This window comes from Hemibagrus wyckioides, linkage group LG01 (genome assembly GCF_019097595.1).
Source record: "Hemibagrus wyckioides isolate EC202008001 linkage group LG01, SWU_Hwy_1.0, whole genome shotgun sequence".
Taxonomy (NCBI): domain Eukaryota; kingdom Metazoa; phylum Chordata; class Actinopteri; order Siluriformes; family Bagridae; genus Hemibagrus; species Hemibagrus wyckioides.
In genome coordinates, this window is record NC_080710.1 from 14,870,539 (window position 1) to 14,888,313 (window position 17,775).

General features: G+C 36.6%; 2 protein-coding genes and 1 long non-coding RNA gene across 4 annotated transcripts; all 3 read right to left on the reverse strand.

Annotated features, from left to right (window-relative positions):
- Positions 1-774: 774 nt before the first annotated feature.
- Positions 775-2,548, reverse strand: LOC131357574 (protein S100-A1). Its single transcript, XM_058396635.1, has 3 exons — positions 2,449-2,548; positions 1,277-1,434; positions 775-1,110 (listed from the first exon to the last, which is right to left on the reverse strand). Exons 2-3 carry the CDS (start codon positions 1,415-1,417, stop codon positions 961-963), a joined length of 291 nt encoding a protein of 96 aa, XP_058252618.1. The 5' UTR covers positions 1,418-1,434; positions 2,449-2,548; the 3' UTR covers positions 775-960.
- A 4,024-nt stretch (positions 2,549-6,572) lies between these two features.
- Positions 6,573-11,323, reverse strand: tlr18 (toll-like receptor 18). The gene is made up of 4 exons (XM_058400166.1): positions 11,186-11,323; positions 9,412-10,385; positions 8,116-9,292; positions 6,573-7,847 (listed from the first exon to the last, which is right to left on the reverse strand). Exons 2-4 carry the CDS (start codon positions 10,377-10,379, stop codon positions 7,398-7,400), a joined length of 2,595 nt encoding a protein of 864 aa, XP_058256149.1. The 5' UTR covers positions 10,380-10,385; positions 11,186-11,323; the 3' UTR covers positions 6,573-7,397.
- Positions 11,324-12,967: 1,644 nt separating this feature from the next.
- Positions 12,968-17,257, reverse strand: LOC131360108 (uncharacterized). 2 transcript variants are annotated; one of them, XR_009205851.1, is made up of 4 exons: positions 14,522-17,257; positions 14,304-14,412; positions 14,082-14,159; positions 12,968-13,705 (listed from the first exon to the last, which is right to left on the reverse strand). It is a non-coding gene; the product is annotated as an uncharacterized LOC131360108 (long non-coding RNA). The 2 variants fall into 2 exon arrangements; XR_009205850.1 differs by having other exon boundaries at positions 14,082-14,162.
- Between the last annotated feature and the right edge of the window lie 518 nt (positions 17,258-17,775).

The following is a 17,775-nucleotide window of genomic DNA, read 5'->3' on the forward strand; positions in this document are numbered from 1 at the left end:
TCTTTCATAACCCTTAATCTTTCCACATTCCATAAGCTTGAAGTAATTTGTTTGGTGTTCCTGATCTAGTGAATGATTTGCAATCAATTTCAACACAAACACTGACTGAATTTCTATAACAAGACTATTTTAGTAAACTGTAGCTTTCAAACTACCTGCATTAGTGCTATCCTGAATCTGGGGTTTTAAATGATCCCCTTTAAATAGTTATGTAAAATTTCATGAGGGCTGTGGGGTATTTTGTTTGTCTCAGCTACACCCAGAAAAGTGTTTGGGCTGTTGAGATCATGTAGATCATCTTTACATAAATGTGTACAGAACAAAACCCATTTTCTAGAGCACAGTGCTAAAAATATGCTCTGCCAAAGCAAATTCTTGTTCAAGAGCCCAACATATGGCATCTTGGCAGTGCAGGAATTTGAACCCTCAACGTTATATCCTTAAGTACTTGCACCAGTACTGGATTGCTGTGAAATCTGTGTCCAATCACCAAATATGCATGTGTGTGATTACCATGAGCTCAGATTTATGCATGTAATATGTTTCATAGTACCCACTGTTGAAAGCTTTTCACATTTGGTCAGAAAAACTGTGTGCAATGCTAGCAAATGCACTTTTTACTTTTCAAACAGCTCATCCTGACCAGGTAAGCACAATTTTATTTATTTATTTTTAAACTTGCCTTCAAAATGACACGCATTTGTCAATCTGCTAGCAATTTTAAAACAATGGCTACCTCAGTTCAAATCAAAGCAATGTGTTTAACCTTTCCTTGGTGGAAAAAGCTGTCCAAGCAGCTTTCCTGAAGACATACTAGGGATTTACATCCAGGTCCCTTCAACAGCAAAGAATTCTTTAAAGAAACAAGTACCAAATTGTTTTATATAAAAGAATCATCATGTGCTCAGTGCAACACATTTATTAAAGCAGAATAGGAAGTCCAGATTGCCTGAACAGGCATCAGTTTTTCATACACTCAACAAAGAAATCATTACATGCCACAGTAAGTGCTGCCACCAGAACTACAAATTCCTGGAAGTCCACTTCCCCATCTCGGTTCTCATCCAGATCAGACATTATCTTCTCCACAACCAGCGGATCTTTACTGGCCTAGAATGAAATTGAGAGTCAAACTTTATCAATAACAATCTAGATTTATGAAATGATTTGAATGCAAATGCAGGAGTCTCAAACTACTTTTAGCCAAGATTTTATATTTTTATGCATTTGTTTTTTATATGGCAAAAAAACAACAAAAAAAAAAAAACAAACTTACAGCCAAGAAGTCACTTAGCTCTCCCTGTAGAAGACTCTTCATTTCAGCTTTACTCAGTTTGTATTTGTCCCCTTCCTTGGACGAATAAGTGTGGAACACTTTGATAAGGCTGTCCATTGCATTTTCCAACTGAGAAACCATTTTTCTACAGTGATTCCCTGTGTAAAACATGAAGCATTAAGGTCTAATCAAGTCTGCTAGCTCTGATTTCTCATCGACAACATTCTAAATTAATGAAGGTGCATTAATACCTCACATTTGTAATTAACTCCCTAGGCAAAGTAACTTAACATTTGTAATTCTTTTCAAAGAGTAATGTAATTCCACCGGAATAGGATATTTGTTCCACTATTACATCCTCTCCTCTTCTACCCATTATGAACACCTGCTGACCCCTTTACAACTCCGATCCACTGACCAGTTTCTCACCGCTATGGAGATATCCGGTGTCTCAGAGTAACAAGTTGTTTGGCCCCAGTAGACTGATGATGTTCAGAGGGAATAGGAGGACTGGCATGCATCAAATATTTAACTAGACCTTTTGTTGCAGTTTAACAGGTTGAGAATGACCATCTAAAATTAAGTAATGTTCTTAAATGTACTACTAGGAAATAGCAGAAATCAAAATCACCCATCACTTTAATACCCAATTAAATCTATTTTTTAAAATAGTAAGCCATTTACAGGATGCCATAACCTACAACAAATGAGATGATTTAAGAATTGTTTGCTTTGTATCCTTCTAGGCTACGTGTGAGTACATACATAGGCAAGATTGTGTAATTTAAATATACAGCAAATTTACTACCAAAAACATGAACTCTACGAAAAGTGATAGATAAACTAAATTATAGCCAATATTTAGTATGCATCTTGAACCAGAACAGTGCATGTAATGTAGTATTAAACCTTTATTTTACTTGTGCTCCAATTAAATTTAAAATTTCCATATTATAGATAGATAGATAGATAGATAGATAGATAGATACTTTGAGTTATAACCCCGTTGAAAAGCAAAGAAAGAGAGTAGCACTCATTCCCCTGAGTGTTCGCGAGTATAACCCATTTCACATTAATTAGCCTGCCTTTGCAAACTTTTTCTAGGCTAAAAATTATTTCTGATCGTGGCATTTTCAAGTAATGAAAAAGAAAGGATAAATGCATTATCTTACCAAGAAAATAAAAGCTGTAGCTGATACCTGAGGAGATTCACTACCTTCCCTTTCTCTCGCTTTAAATGGCAGCTGGTTCACCTGCGTGCTCTAATTAGCGGTGTCAGACCCCAGGTCACTTCTCGCCCCCTATAGGTGCCTTCTAAAGCGCCTTCTAAAAAAGAATAAACATTATAAAGTCAACAAATGTTATATATATATATATATATATACACTACTCACTAAAAGTTAAGGATATTCGGCTTTCGGGTGAAATTGCAGGATGCACCTAAAATGCACTATAACCTTTACAGGTGAACTTAATTTGACCTCTACACTTTTGAATGCACATGTCCAACTGTTCAGTGTTTCAGTGCTTTTTGCATAACTTGCTGTTCTCTAACAAGGGGCAAAATTCACAACTGGTGTTTGATCCATGAATCGACCAATAAATTTCTGGATAAATTAGAATTGGTATTTAAACAGTCCTCTTCATCATGCTGCTCACATTTTGACATCATGAGACCAAGACGACGCCTAACAATTGATCAACAGGACCTCGCCATTGCGAAGCTTCAAACAGGATGTTCTCAGAGGGAAGTGGCCACTGAGCTTAGAGTGTCACAGAGTGTCATCAGCAGGTTGCTGTGAGGAAGAGTCACAGAAAGGCATAGAAGTGAACGTCCTTTGGCCACATCCCACGTAGATGGCCGCTTCATTGTGAACAGTGCCCTGCAGAACCGGATGATGAATGCCACTCAACTCCAGGCACATTTAAGGGAGGTGAGAGGCACCTAAGTGTCACATAAGAACATTTGAAACCGTTTACATCAGCATGGTCTGCGTGCTAGACGACCTGCAAGGGTACTGACCACACCACTAGGCACAGGCGTCATCATCTTGCATGGGCCAGCTGGACGAGGGACCATTGGGCCTCAGTGCTGTTCTCTGATGAAAGTCGATTCACGTTGAGAAGAAATGATGGCTGCCAACGATGTTGGAGATGTCAAGGAGAGCACTATCCATCAGCCACTGTTGTGCTGGTGTTACAGTCTGGGCAGGTGTGTCTACTCAATACAGAACTGCCCTACGTCTTGTGAATGGTACAGTGACAAGCCAATACTACATGAATAACATCATTAATCCAGTCATTGTGCCCCTGCATGAACAACATAGGCCTAAAACCTCACCATTGAATGCTTCTACTTAAAGCATGATGAAAATGATTCTCCTACTTTCATGATATAATATCACTGTAGCGTGAACTTTTTACATTTTCCATAAATTTCACCCAAAAGCCAAATATCCTTAACTTTTTGTGAGTAGTGTGTGTGTGTGTGTATGTATGTATGTATGTATATATATATATATATATATATATATATATATATATATATATATATATATATATATATATATATATATATAAACGAGTTAATTATTTTAAGTCGTAGTCGTCCTAGCATGCAATATTCTATAGGGATCTGAGTTTTAGTATTGAACCATGAACGATTGTGGTCCATGATGTCTTGATCATGTGATTTTCATTTTGCTTTTGAACTTTTCTGTTCACTCTGCAGTATAAAATATACTGCTTAAATATAGGCTTGCCCTTAATGACGCCCACTCTCCCAACTTCTCCTCTGCTATTAGAATTCTTTTTTTAAATGCAAGCTGGAAACACTCCTCATTGCCACAAATAAACTTACCCCGCCTCCTGCAAATGTTTTTGTAAAACCTTTCCTAACTTCTTTCAAAGTAAAATTATTTCTACACACGCTCATGCTGTGACAAGTTTTACTCAATCCAACCCATCCTCTGTTATTAGGATAATCATGATATGCAACTATATGCAATTATTTTGTCAGTTAGATCTTGACCCAACCACACTCGTTAAAATCATCTGATTGCTTCAGTTTCCTCCTTTTATTAATTGTTCAGATGCCTCAGTCCCAGTTCTGTTGGAACTAAAGAAGGCAATAGATCCTTCTGTTCTTTAAAAGCCTGAGCCAGATCCCACTCTGGGAACAGCTACAAACCCATCTTTAATCTCCATTTTGTAGTAAGGTCATGAAAAGAGTTATTGCTTCCCAGTTACAAGTCCACCGAGTCTACAATAATCACTATGAGCACTTTCAATCTGGTGTTCGCCTATCTCAGCACTCAGGCAACAGGATTGTTAATGGCCTTCTACACCCCTAAGTGTCTGGTGCTTTTACTATTCTTTTATCATCCCTGATGTGAGCTTGGCACCTGACCATATGTCATGACATACTCCTTACCTGATTGTCAGCAATTGTTACCACAACTTTATCTCTCTCTTGGTTTAATTCCCACCACGCAGACAGACAATATTTCATTTCAGGTGAGAAACACATATCCTCCCCTATTCCCCCTCTCTGTTTAGGGCAAATCTGTTCTTGGCCCTCTTCTCTTTATAATCTATTTTATTTCCTTATGGCAACATTATCCATCATCACAGTCTCATTTATCACTGTTATGATGAAGACACAAAGATTTACATAAACACAAACACACACACACACACACACACACATCCATGATGATACAATGGGATGTGATTCTTTATATTATGCGTTGCTGTGACACAGAGATTAGGCCTGTGGGCTGGGGCCACCCAGTGAGTCATGGTGGTACTGCAGAGCTAATAACTAATTTAAAAATTTTGAGGATCAACAACTATTACAATACCTGTTAATTTTGATTGTTGAGTGTGTAGATGTGGAATGGTTTTCTCATTCACTTTTTAATCTGATTGTTAATGAGTGAAGTGTGAGTTTTTCCAGACCCTGAATTAATATATAGCCAGTTTAGGGTAAGGACCAATATGACAAAATTAGTTGAGTTATTTTTACCTTTTATATATCAATGTTAGAGGCTTATATTTATAATACATTTTTGCTTCTAGCCTCTCAAACACACTTCTCACTGACTTATGCTCACTAGTCATCCATGCTACTGTGTCAGTAGTTTTTTCTTAAAGCTGCTGATCACTATACCAGGCTTTAATTCCTTATAGAATACAACAGATATACTGTAAAATACCAGTACCACACCATTATTTCTAACTACATTAGACATATAAGCACATTAAAGGGCTCTTCAATCATGAGGCAGCAGTGCACTGGATTATATCATGCAGATACATGCCAGCAGCTTCAGTTATTGTTGACATCAACCATCAGAATTTTGACTGCATAATTTGCATAATTGTCGGAGCCAGGTAGGCGGGTTTGAGTATATAATTGCTAATTGCCTCCGATTTTCACACACAAAAATCTCTAGACTCAACAATCTCAAATGCCTTGTTGATGAGAGAGGTCAGAGGAGCATGGCCAGACTGGTTTAAGCTGACAGAAAGACAGTACACAGTACAGTAAGTCGGATAACCACTCTGTACAACTGTGGTGAGCAAAAAAGCATCTCAGTATTCACAACACATCAAACCTTGAGGCAGAGGGACTACAGCAGAAGACCATTTCAGTTCCACTTTTGTCAGCCAAGAACAGACAGTTGAGGCTGCAGTGGGCACAAACAAACCAAAACTGGATATAGTGAAAGTGGTGTAATGGTGTGGGGAATATTTTCTCGGCACACTTTGGGCCTGTTAATACCATGGCCCTGCTGACAATGTGCATCCCTTCATGAACACAACTTGCCCATTTTCTAATGGCTACTTCCAGCAGGATAATGCACCATGTCACAAAGCAGTCTGAGCACAGTCTGGCCATGCTCATGAACACGAATTTGGTGTTCTTTAGCGGCTTTACAGTCATCAGTTCTGAATCCAAGAGAACACCATTGGCATTTTTCTAACATCTTGTGGTATCCATGCTACAAAGAATTGAAGCTGATTTGAGAGCAAAGGGAAACCCTACTCACTATTAGTATAATGTTCCTAATAAACTGTCCAGTGACTGTATACATTATTCTATGGCTGAATCTCAATGATTCATGATAGAACATACTATGCATGTAGACACAAGGTAGGGTTAAATTATATTCTATGTTTTACTCGGATCTTGAATAGGAAATGTAAAATATGACAAAAGAAAAAATATTACTCTGATTTATGACAAAAAAGACACATACAGTACACTGTTAGAGAAAATGTTGCATCATAAAACACATTTTAAACGGGGAAGAAAGTCAGTCACTACTGAAAATGTCTGTGCTAGCAGAAAAGTGACTTTAGCTAGAGACATCAGGATGAATCAATAAAGTTTGTGATGACCAATCAGTGGTTGCTCTTTAATGTTGTGGAGAGTATTTTGCTGTCATGTTTTGGTCAACTGTCTTCTTAAAAGGAAGGGCCATTGCAAATAAATACTGCTGTTCTGACTGATCACATTTAACCCATGAGAAGACATTTTAATCCTGATGGGTGTGGTATCTGAATGATATGTGAATGAGAAAAGTGAATGATTTAATGGATAGGAAAATTATGTTAATCAAATGCTATGGCCTTCACTGTCATCTAATCTAAAGCAATTTAACATATATGGGAGATTGTGGACTGATGTGTTTGACAGGGCTCTTAACCATCATCATCAATACACCAATTCAGCTAATATCCTTTACAGAAATGCTGCTTATCCCTTCAGTACAGTTCCAGAGACTTGTAGAATCTGTGCCAAGGAACAATGAACCTAGTGGTTTGTGTTGTTTTTTCCCTTTAAATTGTCAGCTCTCTGTATATATACCAACTTGGCTTGCACTGTATGTGGGCAAGAATGGTAAACAAATTCAGCACAGGTAATTAGATGCAGCAAAGCTTGCTTGACAGTGGAAAAACGACAACATGCGGGATCATGGTTAGTTTTCTACACTGAGCAGTGCCACAACATCCAATGGAAAAGCACTAATAGTAAAGTCTCTCAAGATGCACTTCATTGTGGTATACACTCAGCCCAACAAACTTATTCACCATCACACAATGTCCATTATTATTAATCTGAGATTTTTTGTGGAAGACCTTGAGCATTTCCTAAAATCTGAAGTTTAATCTCTGATGCCTCATCTATCTTTGGCCCAGAATCTGCAGAGTTTTGATTCTCCTGGGCCAGCTCAATTACAGACACCGTTTTCATTCTTGTGGAACGCTTGCACATGGAGGTTGAGAACTGTTGTGTGAGATTAGGCTTTCCCATGACGCTCCTCAGCTGTGCCCAGAAGAAGGCTTGATGTTTGGGTTGTTTAGGCCACTCTAAATAGGTCTTGTTGCTCAGCATCTTTTTGAGTTTACAGTACTTGCTGGGCAGGGAGTTTGGATCGATAGGTTCCTTCACCACTAGAATGAGATCACTGAAGTTCTTGCCCATGGCTCGCTGCTGGGCAAAGTAGAGCTCATAGTTGCACCACTCGCTGTTCACAAAGTGCTGTGAGAGGACAAAGATAACCTTAAAAATGAAACAGGAGGTTAGAAAATTTCACAAAATGATTAAAGTCTTCTCATACATGTGATCTGTCAACTTGTCTTACAGTCTTACAGTTTAGATAAACAATCTTATGTGTGTCTGTATAAATTCAGATAGGTTTTAAACAAATAAGTAAGTTAATAATTTGAGGTACAGTATGCATTATTTTACTTTTTTATGGCATAAAATAATTTGGACTTGTAATTAATTGTTTTCTTTCCTCTGTGTGCTTAAATTTAACTGTACATACCTTCCGACTATTTTCAATGTTCTCAATTATGTTATCGATGATCCATTTTCCTGGCATAAAGTCTCTCTCATGGATGCAAAGTCGATAAGGGGGCTTGGAGTCCTCCAGACATGGTAACAGCTCATCCCTTACCCAGTCTGCATCTGGTTGGCTGTAGGAAATGAAGGCATGAAAAGTATAGTCCACAGAATGTGCTAGTCCTTCTTTATGAGACCTATACTTTGCCCTGATGATTTGGTATGTAGCTTTAGCATACCAAGGGACATTAAAGAAATAACATATTAGCATGAGTACTAATACGGCTCCTGCTGTGGTGAATACAGAGATAATGATGACCAGTCTGATATCACACCCTATCTGACCAGGGAGGTAATGAGATACCATAGTATTGAGCAGGTCTTGTGGGTGGTAACACTTGTAGCTTTCTGGCCAGTCTGTGATGTTAACTCTGCCCTTGATTGCAGTTTCCTGTATGAAATTATGGAGCTCACAGGTACAGTGGTATGGGTTGTTACCTGCCCTGAGTTGCTCCAATTTAGGCATTCCCTCGAAAGACCTCATGCTAATAACCCCAAAAGAGTTTCCGTCCAAAGTCAGTGACTTTAAACTCTGGCTCTTCCAATCAAAGGGAATGAACTTAATTTTGTTACCACTGAGGTGGACCTCCCTCAGACGAATGGCCTTCCTGAAATAGTTCACATCTAACTGGTCTAAATTACAGTAGGAGAGGTCGAGGTATAATACAGTAGTTGGTAGACATCGGAAACTGTCAACAACCATACTGTTGTGGTTAGCGATGACTGTAGTGATGTTCTGTTTCCATGAGCAGGGGCTGTTTCCTTTAAAACCCAACTGGTTGTAACTGATATCAATGACCTTTAGGTTTTTGAAATTCCCAGCAAGAGATGCAAAGGAGCTGAGGCTGGTCAGTTTGTTATTGCTGAGATTAAAAGTGTGAAGTGCTGACATTGCATCTGTGTAGTCACATTGCTGGTTAAAGAGAAAATAGTCCTTTAGACGGTTTTTGGATACATCAAGTATTTCGACCCCTCTCATCTCCTCCCACGCATCACAGGGTACAATGTTAAAATTCATGTTGTTTATGCGCAGGTGACGAATCTTGTTCAACCATGTAAAACTCCAGTCAAAGCGTAGGATGTCTGGGTTGCTGATATCCCTGTAAAATCAAACATATCAATCAGGGGAACTGTTCATTCTGGCAATTTTATATGCTCTTGGGATATTAAGAAGAGGTAGATGTCCTTGTTCATATAAACAAATAGCTAAAATACTTACGACAAAACCAATATATCCAGTGTTAGGTTTGTTATACTGGCTCCCTCCTCACTACTCACTAATGTTTGCGACCGGGCAAAGTCAATGAAGAACAGTCCTAGTGCTTTAATAACACTTTTTTCTAAATTCATAAGAACCATTCTAAGCAGGTCCTCGCTGAATTTCCCATAGTGAAAGGTCAGCTGCTGGGAGTTTATATACTGTAAGCCATAGAAAATATCCTCTGTGTCAGTATAGTACTCAAACTCAAAGAGATTACGGAAACGAATGGCTTCAAATGTTTTGTTTTTAAGGTCTTTTAGCAACAGAGGAAGAGCATGTGTTCTGTTATCAATGGGTATATTCAGCCACAAGTTTGCAGTCTGGATGTTCTTGAGATATCCTGGATCATAAATGTCCAGACTCGAAGCAGTTTTAATAGCAATCCTCTCCAGAGATATGTTGGTTAACACATCAAGATGCCCCCTTTTCAGAAGGCTGAGTACAGGACCACCCAAAGACAACAGTTTTAGATTCTTGAAATTCAAAAACACATCATCCAGAGTTGCATCGCTGTAAAGATTATTTGCAATCTCTAAAATTCTCAGCCTGCTGAGTGGTGCAAGGGCTTTTGATGGAATAGAAGTCAATGAGTTATTGTACAGATTTACTTCCTCCAGTAGTAGGTTTTTGTGAAAAGCCTCATCCTCAATCAAAGATATATTGTTGAACTGAAGCCAGAGGGCTCTGAGGAGAGGCAGTTCAATGAAATCATCATTTCTGATAACCTGTAGAAAGTTATAAGAGAGATCTAGCATCTCAATGGATGAAGGCAGTTCCCCTACAGGCACTTGCTCCAATCGCTGGCCTCGGCAGTCTGCGGTGCGCTGGTCAGCAGATATCAGACAGGATTGTTCAGCTTGAAATGGTAAGATGAGGAGTGATATTTGGAAGCCAAACACAAGCATGAACACTCTCACATCTGCCATTTGGATCTGTGTAGAGACATAACAATAGGTTGTTATTGGCATGATTTGTAATTTTTACATAAACTGCATAAACATTATCAAAGGGTGTTTGTATGGTCTTATCACTGTAGCATTTTGTATACATCTTAAAACAGAATAAAAAAAACAAACAATAAAAATGTAAAATCTTACATTTATTACAAATCTTGCATTAGATGGGTGACTAAAGAATTGTAAAAATTATTGCCTACATTTGCTTTCATTTTTTAAGGTTCTTATAATAAATGAATGATAATTATTAAACAAAATAAATGATAATTATTAATTTTATAAAAATTATATCTTTACACTGTAGTACACAGTATACATAAATACATTTTTAATATCACATTATAAGAGTACTGTACCCTGCAGTCAAAATGATGCATGGCAACTATGACATATGACACGTATCAACTATTATGTATTACCTTAAAAAAAAATAGAATATTTTGTTTGCTAACTTCTTCTGCAATAAATCTTATGTTAGCATTGTCTCTGTCTGTCCAGAAGACAGCAGTCTGGGTCACTCAGACACATTTCTATCTATACTGTATAATTAAACAAAGGTGTGTAGAATGAAATGAACTGTCTTATTTCTATTTTAATGGATATCTTTGAAAAAGAATACATTAAGTCAAAAGGAACACAGATAAAGCTTTGACTACAATATGCTATTTAATCTGTTTACAAAATATTCATTCTGTCTAAATCAGTACCACATAGTTTACTCACGTATTCTCACATAGTTCAAGCATTTAAGATTTAAGCACGATTGAAATACTTACCACCAGGAGAAACAAATGTACCGAGTGAATTAAAGCAGTAGAAGAAAAGTTTAGATCAAATTTAGGTTATACACTGCGTACATGATACTAAACTGTCATTTGAGCCTTTAAAACAGATCTGTATAATACACACTCAGTTTACTGTACGCACCATGTTCACTCGCAGACGTCAGTAGCATATGCTCCACCTTTTTGGTATAGTATGAAAGACACTCAGGTATAATGTTTGGCGATTTAATAAAATTATTAATTCACAATAAAGTAAAAAAAAAACGGAATAGAATGGAATACAGTTCTAATGGCTCTCAGAGAAACAACCCTGTATATATTATTTTTTATAAATGGTTATTATAGTCAGAATACATGTTCTCATCTTAAATTTTGATACACGTTTTACTCGTTCCTCAAGTCTTTGAACGTGTTTGTCCTTTACATTTTGAACAAAACCTTTTGAATCATGAATAAAACACTTACTTGTACTTACTCCTGAATTAGTTGAAGGGAGGAGGGAGCTTTTTGCATTCTTTATCCTTTTGTGAAATAAATATTTGCCTGGACACTCGCCTTAAAGACTTGAGACCAGCATGAAAAGACGACTTCCTGGCACCCTTGGATTTCTCTGTTTTTTGAGAATTATTGTGGAACGTCGGTGTGTTGAAAAACGTCACACATGTGACAAGGATTACTGGTGAGTAAGTGCGGTCCTGTATGGCACTGCCTAGTTCATGTATGCTGTGTTTTGTGTGCAGGGTGTAATCCTTCCTTTTCCCGTCTCAGCTCCAATGGCTGAGATCTAGATGTAGATATAAATGTAGTACACAACAATATAAGAGCTGTGTCCTAAAAATGCCACCTTGGATTAGCAGTCTAGACTTATTTAAAATAATTAAAATGATTAAACGCATAAAGTAAAAATAGGCATGAGGTGGCCAATATGGCAGCAACTATCATCCATCCACTCATTTTTTGTGCTGCTTATCCTATGCTGGGTCACACGAAACCTGAAGCCTATCCCAGGGCACTTGGAGCACAAGGGTGGAGGACGCCCTTGATGGAGTGCCTACTCATTGTAAGGGTCAGTCACACACACTCTCGCACCCGTTCACACACCTTGAACAGCTTAGAGATGTCAAGACATACAATGCATGTCTTTAGACTGGAGTACACAGAAGAAAGCTCTGAAGCACTGGGAGAACATGCTGCCATGACAGCTGAACAACATTTCCTATTAGTCCCAACATATCACATGTCCTAATCACTTGAACATGTGCCTCATTCTCACCCTGATTAGCACCATTACATAGATCCTGTGTTTCAGTGTCTATTTGTCAGTTATTGTTGTTGTAATGTTCTTGTGTTGTTGTGCATGCCACAGTATGGCTAGCAGTCTTTGTTTTTGTCTTGAACCCATAACCCATAGTTTATGGTTCTTGTTTTTTCACAGTTTTGTTGGTTCGTTTTATATTTTATATAATAATTAATCTGCTCCCACCTTGACCTCCATTTTGTGACACATGCAAACTCTACAAAGGGCAAGGTGGGAATTGAACCCTTAACCCCAATGGCTAAAGGGCATAACTAAATTATTATTATTATTATTATTATTATTATTAGCCAGTACAGTAACCAATGTCATAAAAATGAATCTGAATGACTTGACAAATAACTCTCAGTAATAGCAATTACTTAATTATAATCTACTGTGTCAAGATGTGTTTAATATACTCTATGTACTGTACTTGGCAACAGACATATTGTAGCACACCTCATGGCCTACTGTAGTCAAAGTGACAATCAATATCAGGTTTTGTCAATGGTTTTCCTGGACTTTGACCAATAGGTGCTGCATTTTCTCCACAAGTGACCAAACACACATATATAAACATTTTTAGATGCCTCATATTTCTCTTACCTCAGTGAAATTTGATGCGAGCCGTGTCAGCATGAGCTTCAGTATTTTGTACACTTGCAACTCATTGTGTGAGAGAAAAAATATCTCCAGTGACAATTTAGTGTTTGTCAAAATCAGGCACCTGCACTATAAAAAAAAATCTGTATATTTTACGGTAAAATACTGGCAGCTGTGGTTGCATTACAGTTGGTTTGCCTAGTTGCCTCAACAACTTTTTTATGATTAATTACTAAGTGAATAAGGTCCATTGTAAACCAAGGCACAAAAATATCATTGTCAGATTAAAGCAAGAAAACATGTACATATTCAATGTTAAAAACAGTTTGAATTAATCAAATACCTTGTCCAACACTCACAAATTAGTAATGAAATCTTGAAAAAACAGCACATGTCCATATGATGGATAATCCATGGTGAAATAAACATTATGTATCAGGGCTTACTTGCCCTGGTTGAACAAGAGGAATAAGTCACTGAGTCCAGACTTGTGTGAAGACATGGGATAGAATTGGACATGATGTTCGAGAAACTGGAAGCTACAGAATGTACTGTCACTAGTTCAGCTTGAGGACTTGCATGTTGTCCACTGTGGGCTGATATGATCCTCTCTGCAGCCAGAAAACATAGACAAAGCACATGTTAGATTGATGCAGTGTTTAAGCATGATGCCTACAGAGAGATAAACAGCCTTCTAGTTGTCCAGTAACTGGTTCAAATATGTTCAACTTTGCTCCAATGAATTATACATTAATGAAGGCAATATTTATTAATTAATTAAATAATTAATATAGTTTTGCAGGTTATTTTTTATAACTGATGGTCTCAAGGAGAAAGTTCTCATTTCAGAAACATTTCATACAAGTCATCATAAGCATTTATTTTATGTCTGCTGACATGAAGTCTAAACACAGTTGCCTCCACTGAAGCAATAATCAAATTTACTACAACACTGACCAGTAACCAGTCAAATGTACAACCACTTACCAATATTTATCCTGGACAAGACCAGCATCTGAGCAAAAGGGGGGATTTGTAGAACAGGAAAGAGATTGATGAGGTCCACTGCTGGCAGATGACAGCAACAAAGACAGTAAGAAATATATTGCCTTAATTGAAAGTAAAATCATCTCAAGCATCTCGATGTAGGTTGTAAACTACAATCAAATGGCTATATTAAATAAATAAATGGCTATTCAAGTGCCTCACCTGGTAGAACTTGTACCACATACTGTTATTCAGGCAGTCAAGCTTCAGTTCCAGCTTAGGCACTTTGCTGCAAATCATCCCATCCCTCTCCACTGTGTTTTTACTGCCACTGTCCAAAAAAGCAAAAATGCCAAAAAAAAAAAAAACACACCGAAAATTACAATCTTTAAAATACAAAAAAATGGTTTGCTTCTTGGATAAAGAGTTTAGAATCTCACCATGTTCCTGGTCATCACAGCAGGCAGCATGTTGTTTCCTCCAATTCTATAACCGCTCAGGAGTTTAAATGCATACATGAAATGTTGCATTAGTGAAATACTTCAAATTCTTTTTATTTTAATAATTTATTTAAAATAAAAAAATCAAAACTATGTTCCGTTCATGTGTGTGTGCATTTCACCTAACATTTCCTTAAATGAACTCAGGCTTTAATGAACCTTAAACGATAGATATCTACAAAATATGTTTGTAACCATCTCCAAAACACTTAAATCAACAACGTGGTTCATTTCTGTGAAGCCTTCAATGAAGTACAAGTTGCAGCAACAAAAATAAACTGGGGCAATATCAGACACAAATAAACACAACATAAACACAAAACCACAAAACAACCACAAACACCCAAACAATTACAGCCTATAATCTTTTTAATTGGATTAGCACATTAATTATCAGATTCAACACATATTTAAACATTTTAATTTGAAATCAACCTAATTTAACAAACACATTCCATATTTTTGACATCTTGTTTCTATAGAAATGAAGGTATGTTTTTGCTGAATGGTGAAAGGTTTTATATCGTAAATTTAAATAAACATATCAGCAAAATCTGTAATTTAGACAGAGTAATATCTTTCATTTTAGGGTAATTACTTGTTTATGAAGTTATGGCATTTTACCGTTAATTTTACTAAAATTTTCTATTTTCACAGTAACAATGTGTATTTTTTACATATTAGGACAGTAAAAATGTATTAATTACATACTTTAAAGTAAAAGTACATACTGTTTCTTTATTTACGGTAATTTGATGTATGTTCTACGGTGATATGCTATTTTTGACTTTACAGTCTTTTACTGTTGCTATTTCACAGTATTTTACTGTAATTTTCACATACATTTTTTACAGTGTGCAGTATTTTCAGAGAGTATATGACTAAATAAAATTTGTGGTCCAAACTTGTCTAGCTTTATATTGTTTTGACTTTACTTTTCTGGGTAGAGCATTAGACAGAAAGGGCAACAGCATTATCACTCTAGTCAATTTACACATTCACACAAATTGTACTCAAAGAACTAATTTTTACCCCACCATGGGAGAAGAAACACTTAGTGTCTGGATTTAACATACAATTTGCCCTTTTGAAGACTCTTACTAACTCTTAATAGCTTTGTGATTTCAAATGTATGCCAATCTATTAAAATTTTATTTAATACATTAGCTGGATTACCAGTGTTCTTCATCAGTACACAGTCAGTGAAGCTGCAATACATGTATTACTCACATCAATGGATTTTAAATTATTTGTTTGTTTCTGTCTTTCTTCTAGAATTTTTATTTCAATTTAACTTTTTATTCAGGATGCACAGTATATAAAATAGTGTTAATAGTGGGTAATTTTATAGACTGTTAATATTTTACATGTTTAAACTGAGTTTAACCTGAACAACAGACAAGAATTACTGAAGTTCAATAAGAGCAAATAGACATGAGAGTAAATGAAATCCATTTCATGGTACGAGGCTGAATTTAACAAAATTATAGACATGTCAGGAAAGCAGTCTAACACGTGGGGATTCCAGCAAGGAAGCAAGTGTTACAGAATATGTTTGTTGAATTTCATGGAAGATGAAGATGGGCACCAGGCCATGTGAAGTTAGCTCTGCACTGACTAACTCTGACTTTCGTGGTGTCTAACTGGCTTAAATTCAAATCTGGCCCATGTAAATCAGTCTAACCACCTTTCTGGTCTCAAATGCCTAAGTAATGCAGTTGACTGCCAGCATAAGAGGAAGCCCAGAAAACCTGTGCTGTTACTCTCTAGGTGATTTATTGACTTGGTGGCAGACATGGCTCTGCTGAAATTAATAACTTAGGAGCTGAAACCTGGGCTTCTTAACATAGCTGTCCATATAGGTCAGTGTGCAATCTGATCAGATGATCGCAAGGATACTATGTTTACAACCACATTTTTAAGCTTTGTCTTCTATGATAATGATCTACCAGTTGGGCAGCAATTTTAGGGTCTAAACTAGTTGTGGCAGTCATTCTAATAATGCTGGAAGTCTGAATAAGGTTAACTAATGCAGTACAACCCACAACATTAAATTCACTTTTGCACAGAGCACCTGTTATGACCATGCAAGAAATTTACTGACAAATTCAGGGGTGTTTGGGTTGGTTAACTTACCCATTCTCAGACTCCTTGGCACACTGACTAATCTGATTACAAAGAGGTCAGGTTGGGCTATATACCTGCCATTAGTGTTTGTGTAATGTCGTCACCAGATGAAGTCCTACAGCCAGACGTGCATAGCACAAGTTTTGATTGCATGCACTTTGATGACTCCCTGGTGAGAATTTTCTTGCATATTGGAGCATGCTCTGGAAACAGTTTGGCTATTTTCTGCTCGAATTGGAGTAGTCCCTCCAATTTGAAGGCAATCAATGTAGGAGAACTGACTGACACTTCATTCCTGGTGGTGAAACCTCTGGGTCAGGATATAGAGCAACTATACAAGTATACATAGTAAATTACTGCACAAAATAAGTATAGATACATAAAAAACAATCACATGCATATTTAAAAAAAATAATAATATGCACATTAGAATTTTAATTATGAATACTACGATATCCAGTATGTTTTTTAATACATTTGATTAAGTCTTGGGGTTAAATTAAGGTGTAGGACATTTAGAAGCTCTACGTCTTTCATGTCTGCCAACAATATTGTTTACTGCATATTAAATGTACATCTTATCACTGATATCATTTGATTAAATGATATTTCATAACAATAATTTATATATATATATAATATATATATATATATATAATATATATATATAATATATTTCATAATAATCTATTCTAATGTTTTTCACTGTCTCAATTTATGCTATGGCTATCTTTTAGGAAAATGGTGTTTCATGATTTCCGGCAGCACAGACTGTATCATGACACACTGAAGCTGTTCTGGTGACTTGTGGTGGAATATCTGCTTATTAAGACACATGATTTGTTTTGCCTTTAATCTGTCATATGTATGTATGTAAAATAGAATCTGTAAAATGATTCAAAATTAACAAATGACTCATCCCTATAGTCATCTTAGACCTAATATAAGTTCATATAGACAAATAAAAGTTTATGAATCTTCAAAATGGAAGAGACATCATTCTATTTAAAAGAGATAAATTGATAAAATGTGGTGCTAATGACAACATTCCCTTTTTTAAGTTGGAA

Excerpts from the sequence above, each read along its gene's own strand:
- LOC131357574 (XM_058396635.1), bottom strand. The coding sequence starts at position 1,417 with ATGGTTTCTCAGTTGGAAAATGCAATGGACAGCCTTATCAAAGTGTTC. Across the intron at positions 1,111-1,276 it reads AGCTAAGTGACTTCTTGGCT|GCCAGTAAAGATCCGCTGGT; the intron begins GTAAGTTTGTTT and ends ATTTCATTCTAG.
- tlr18 (XM_058400166.1), bottom strand. The coding sequence starts at position 10,379 with ATGGCAGATGTGAGAGTGTTCATGCTTGTGTTTGGCTTCCAAATATCA. Across the intron at positions 9,293-9,411 it reads CTGGATATATTGGTTTTGTC|GGATATCAGCAACCCAGACA; the intron begins GTAAGTATTTTA and ends TTGATTTTACAG. Across the intron at positions 7,848-8,115 it reads ACATTGAAAATAGTCGGAAG|GTTATCTTTGTCCTCTCACA; the intron begins GTATGTACAGTT and ends TTCATTTTTAAG.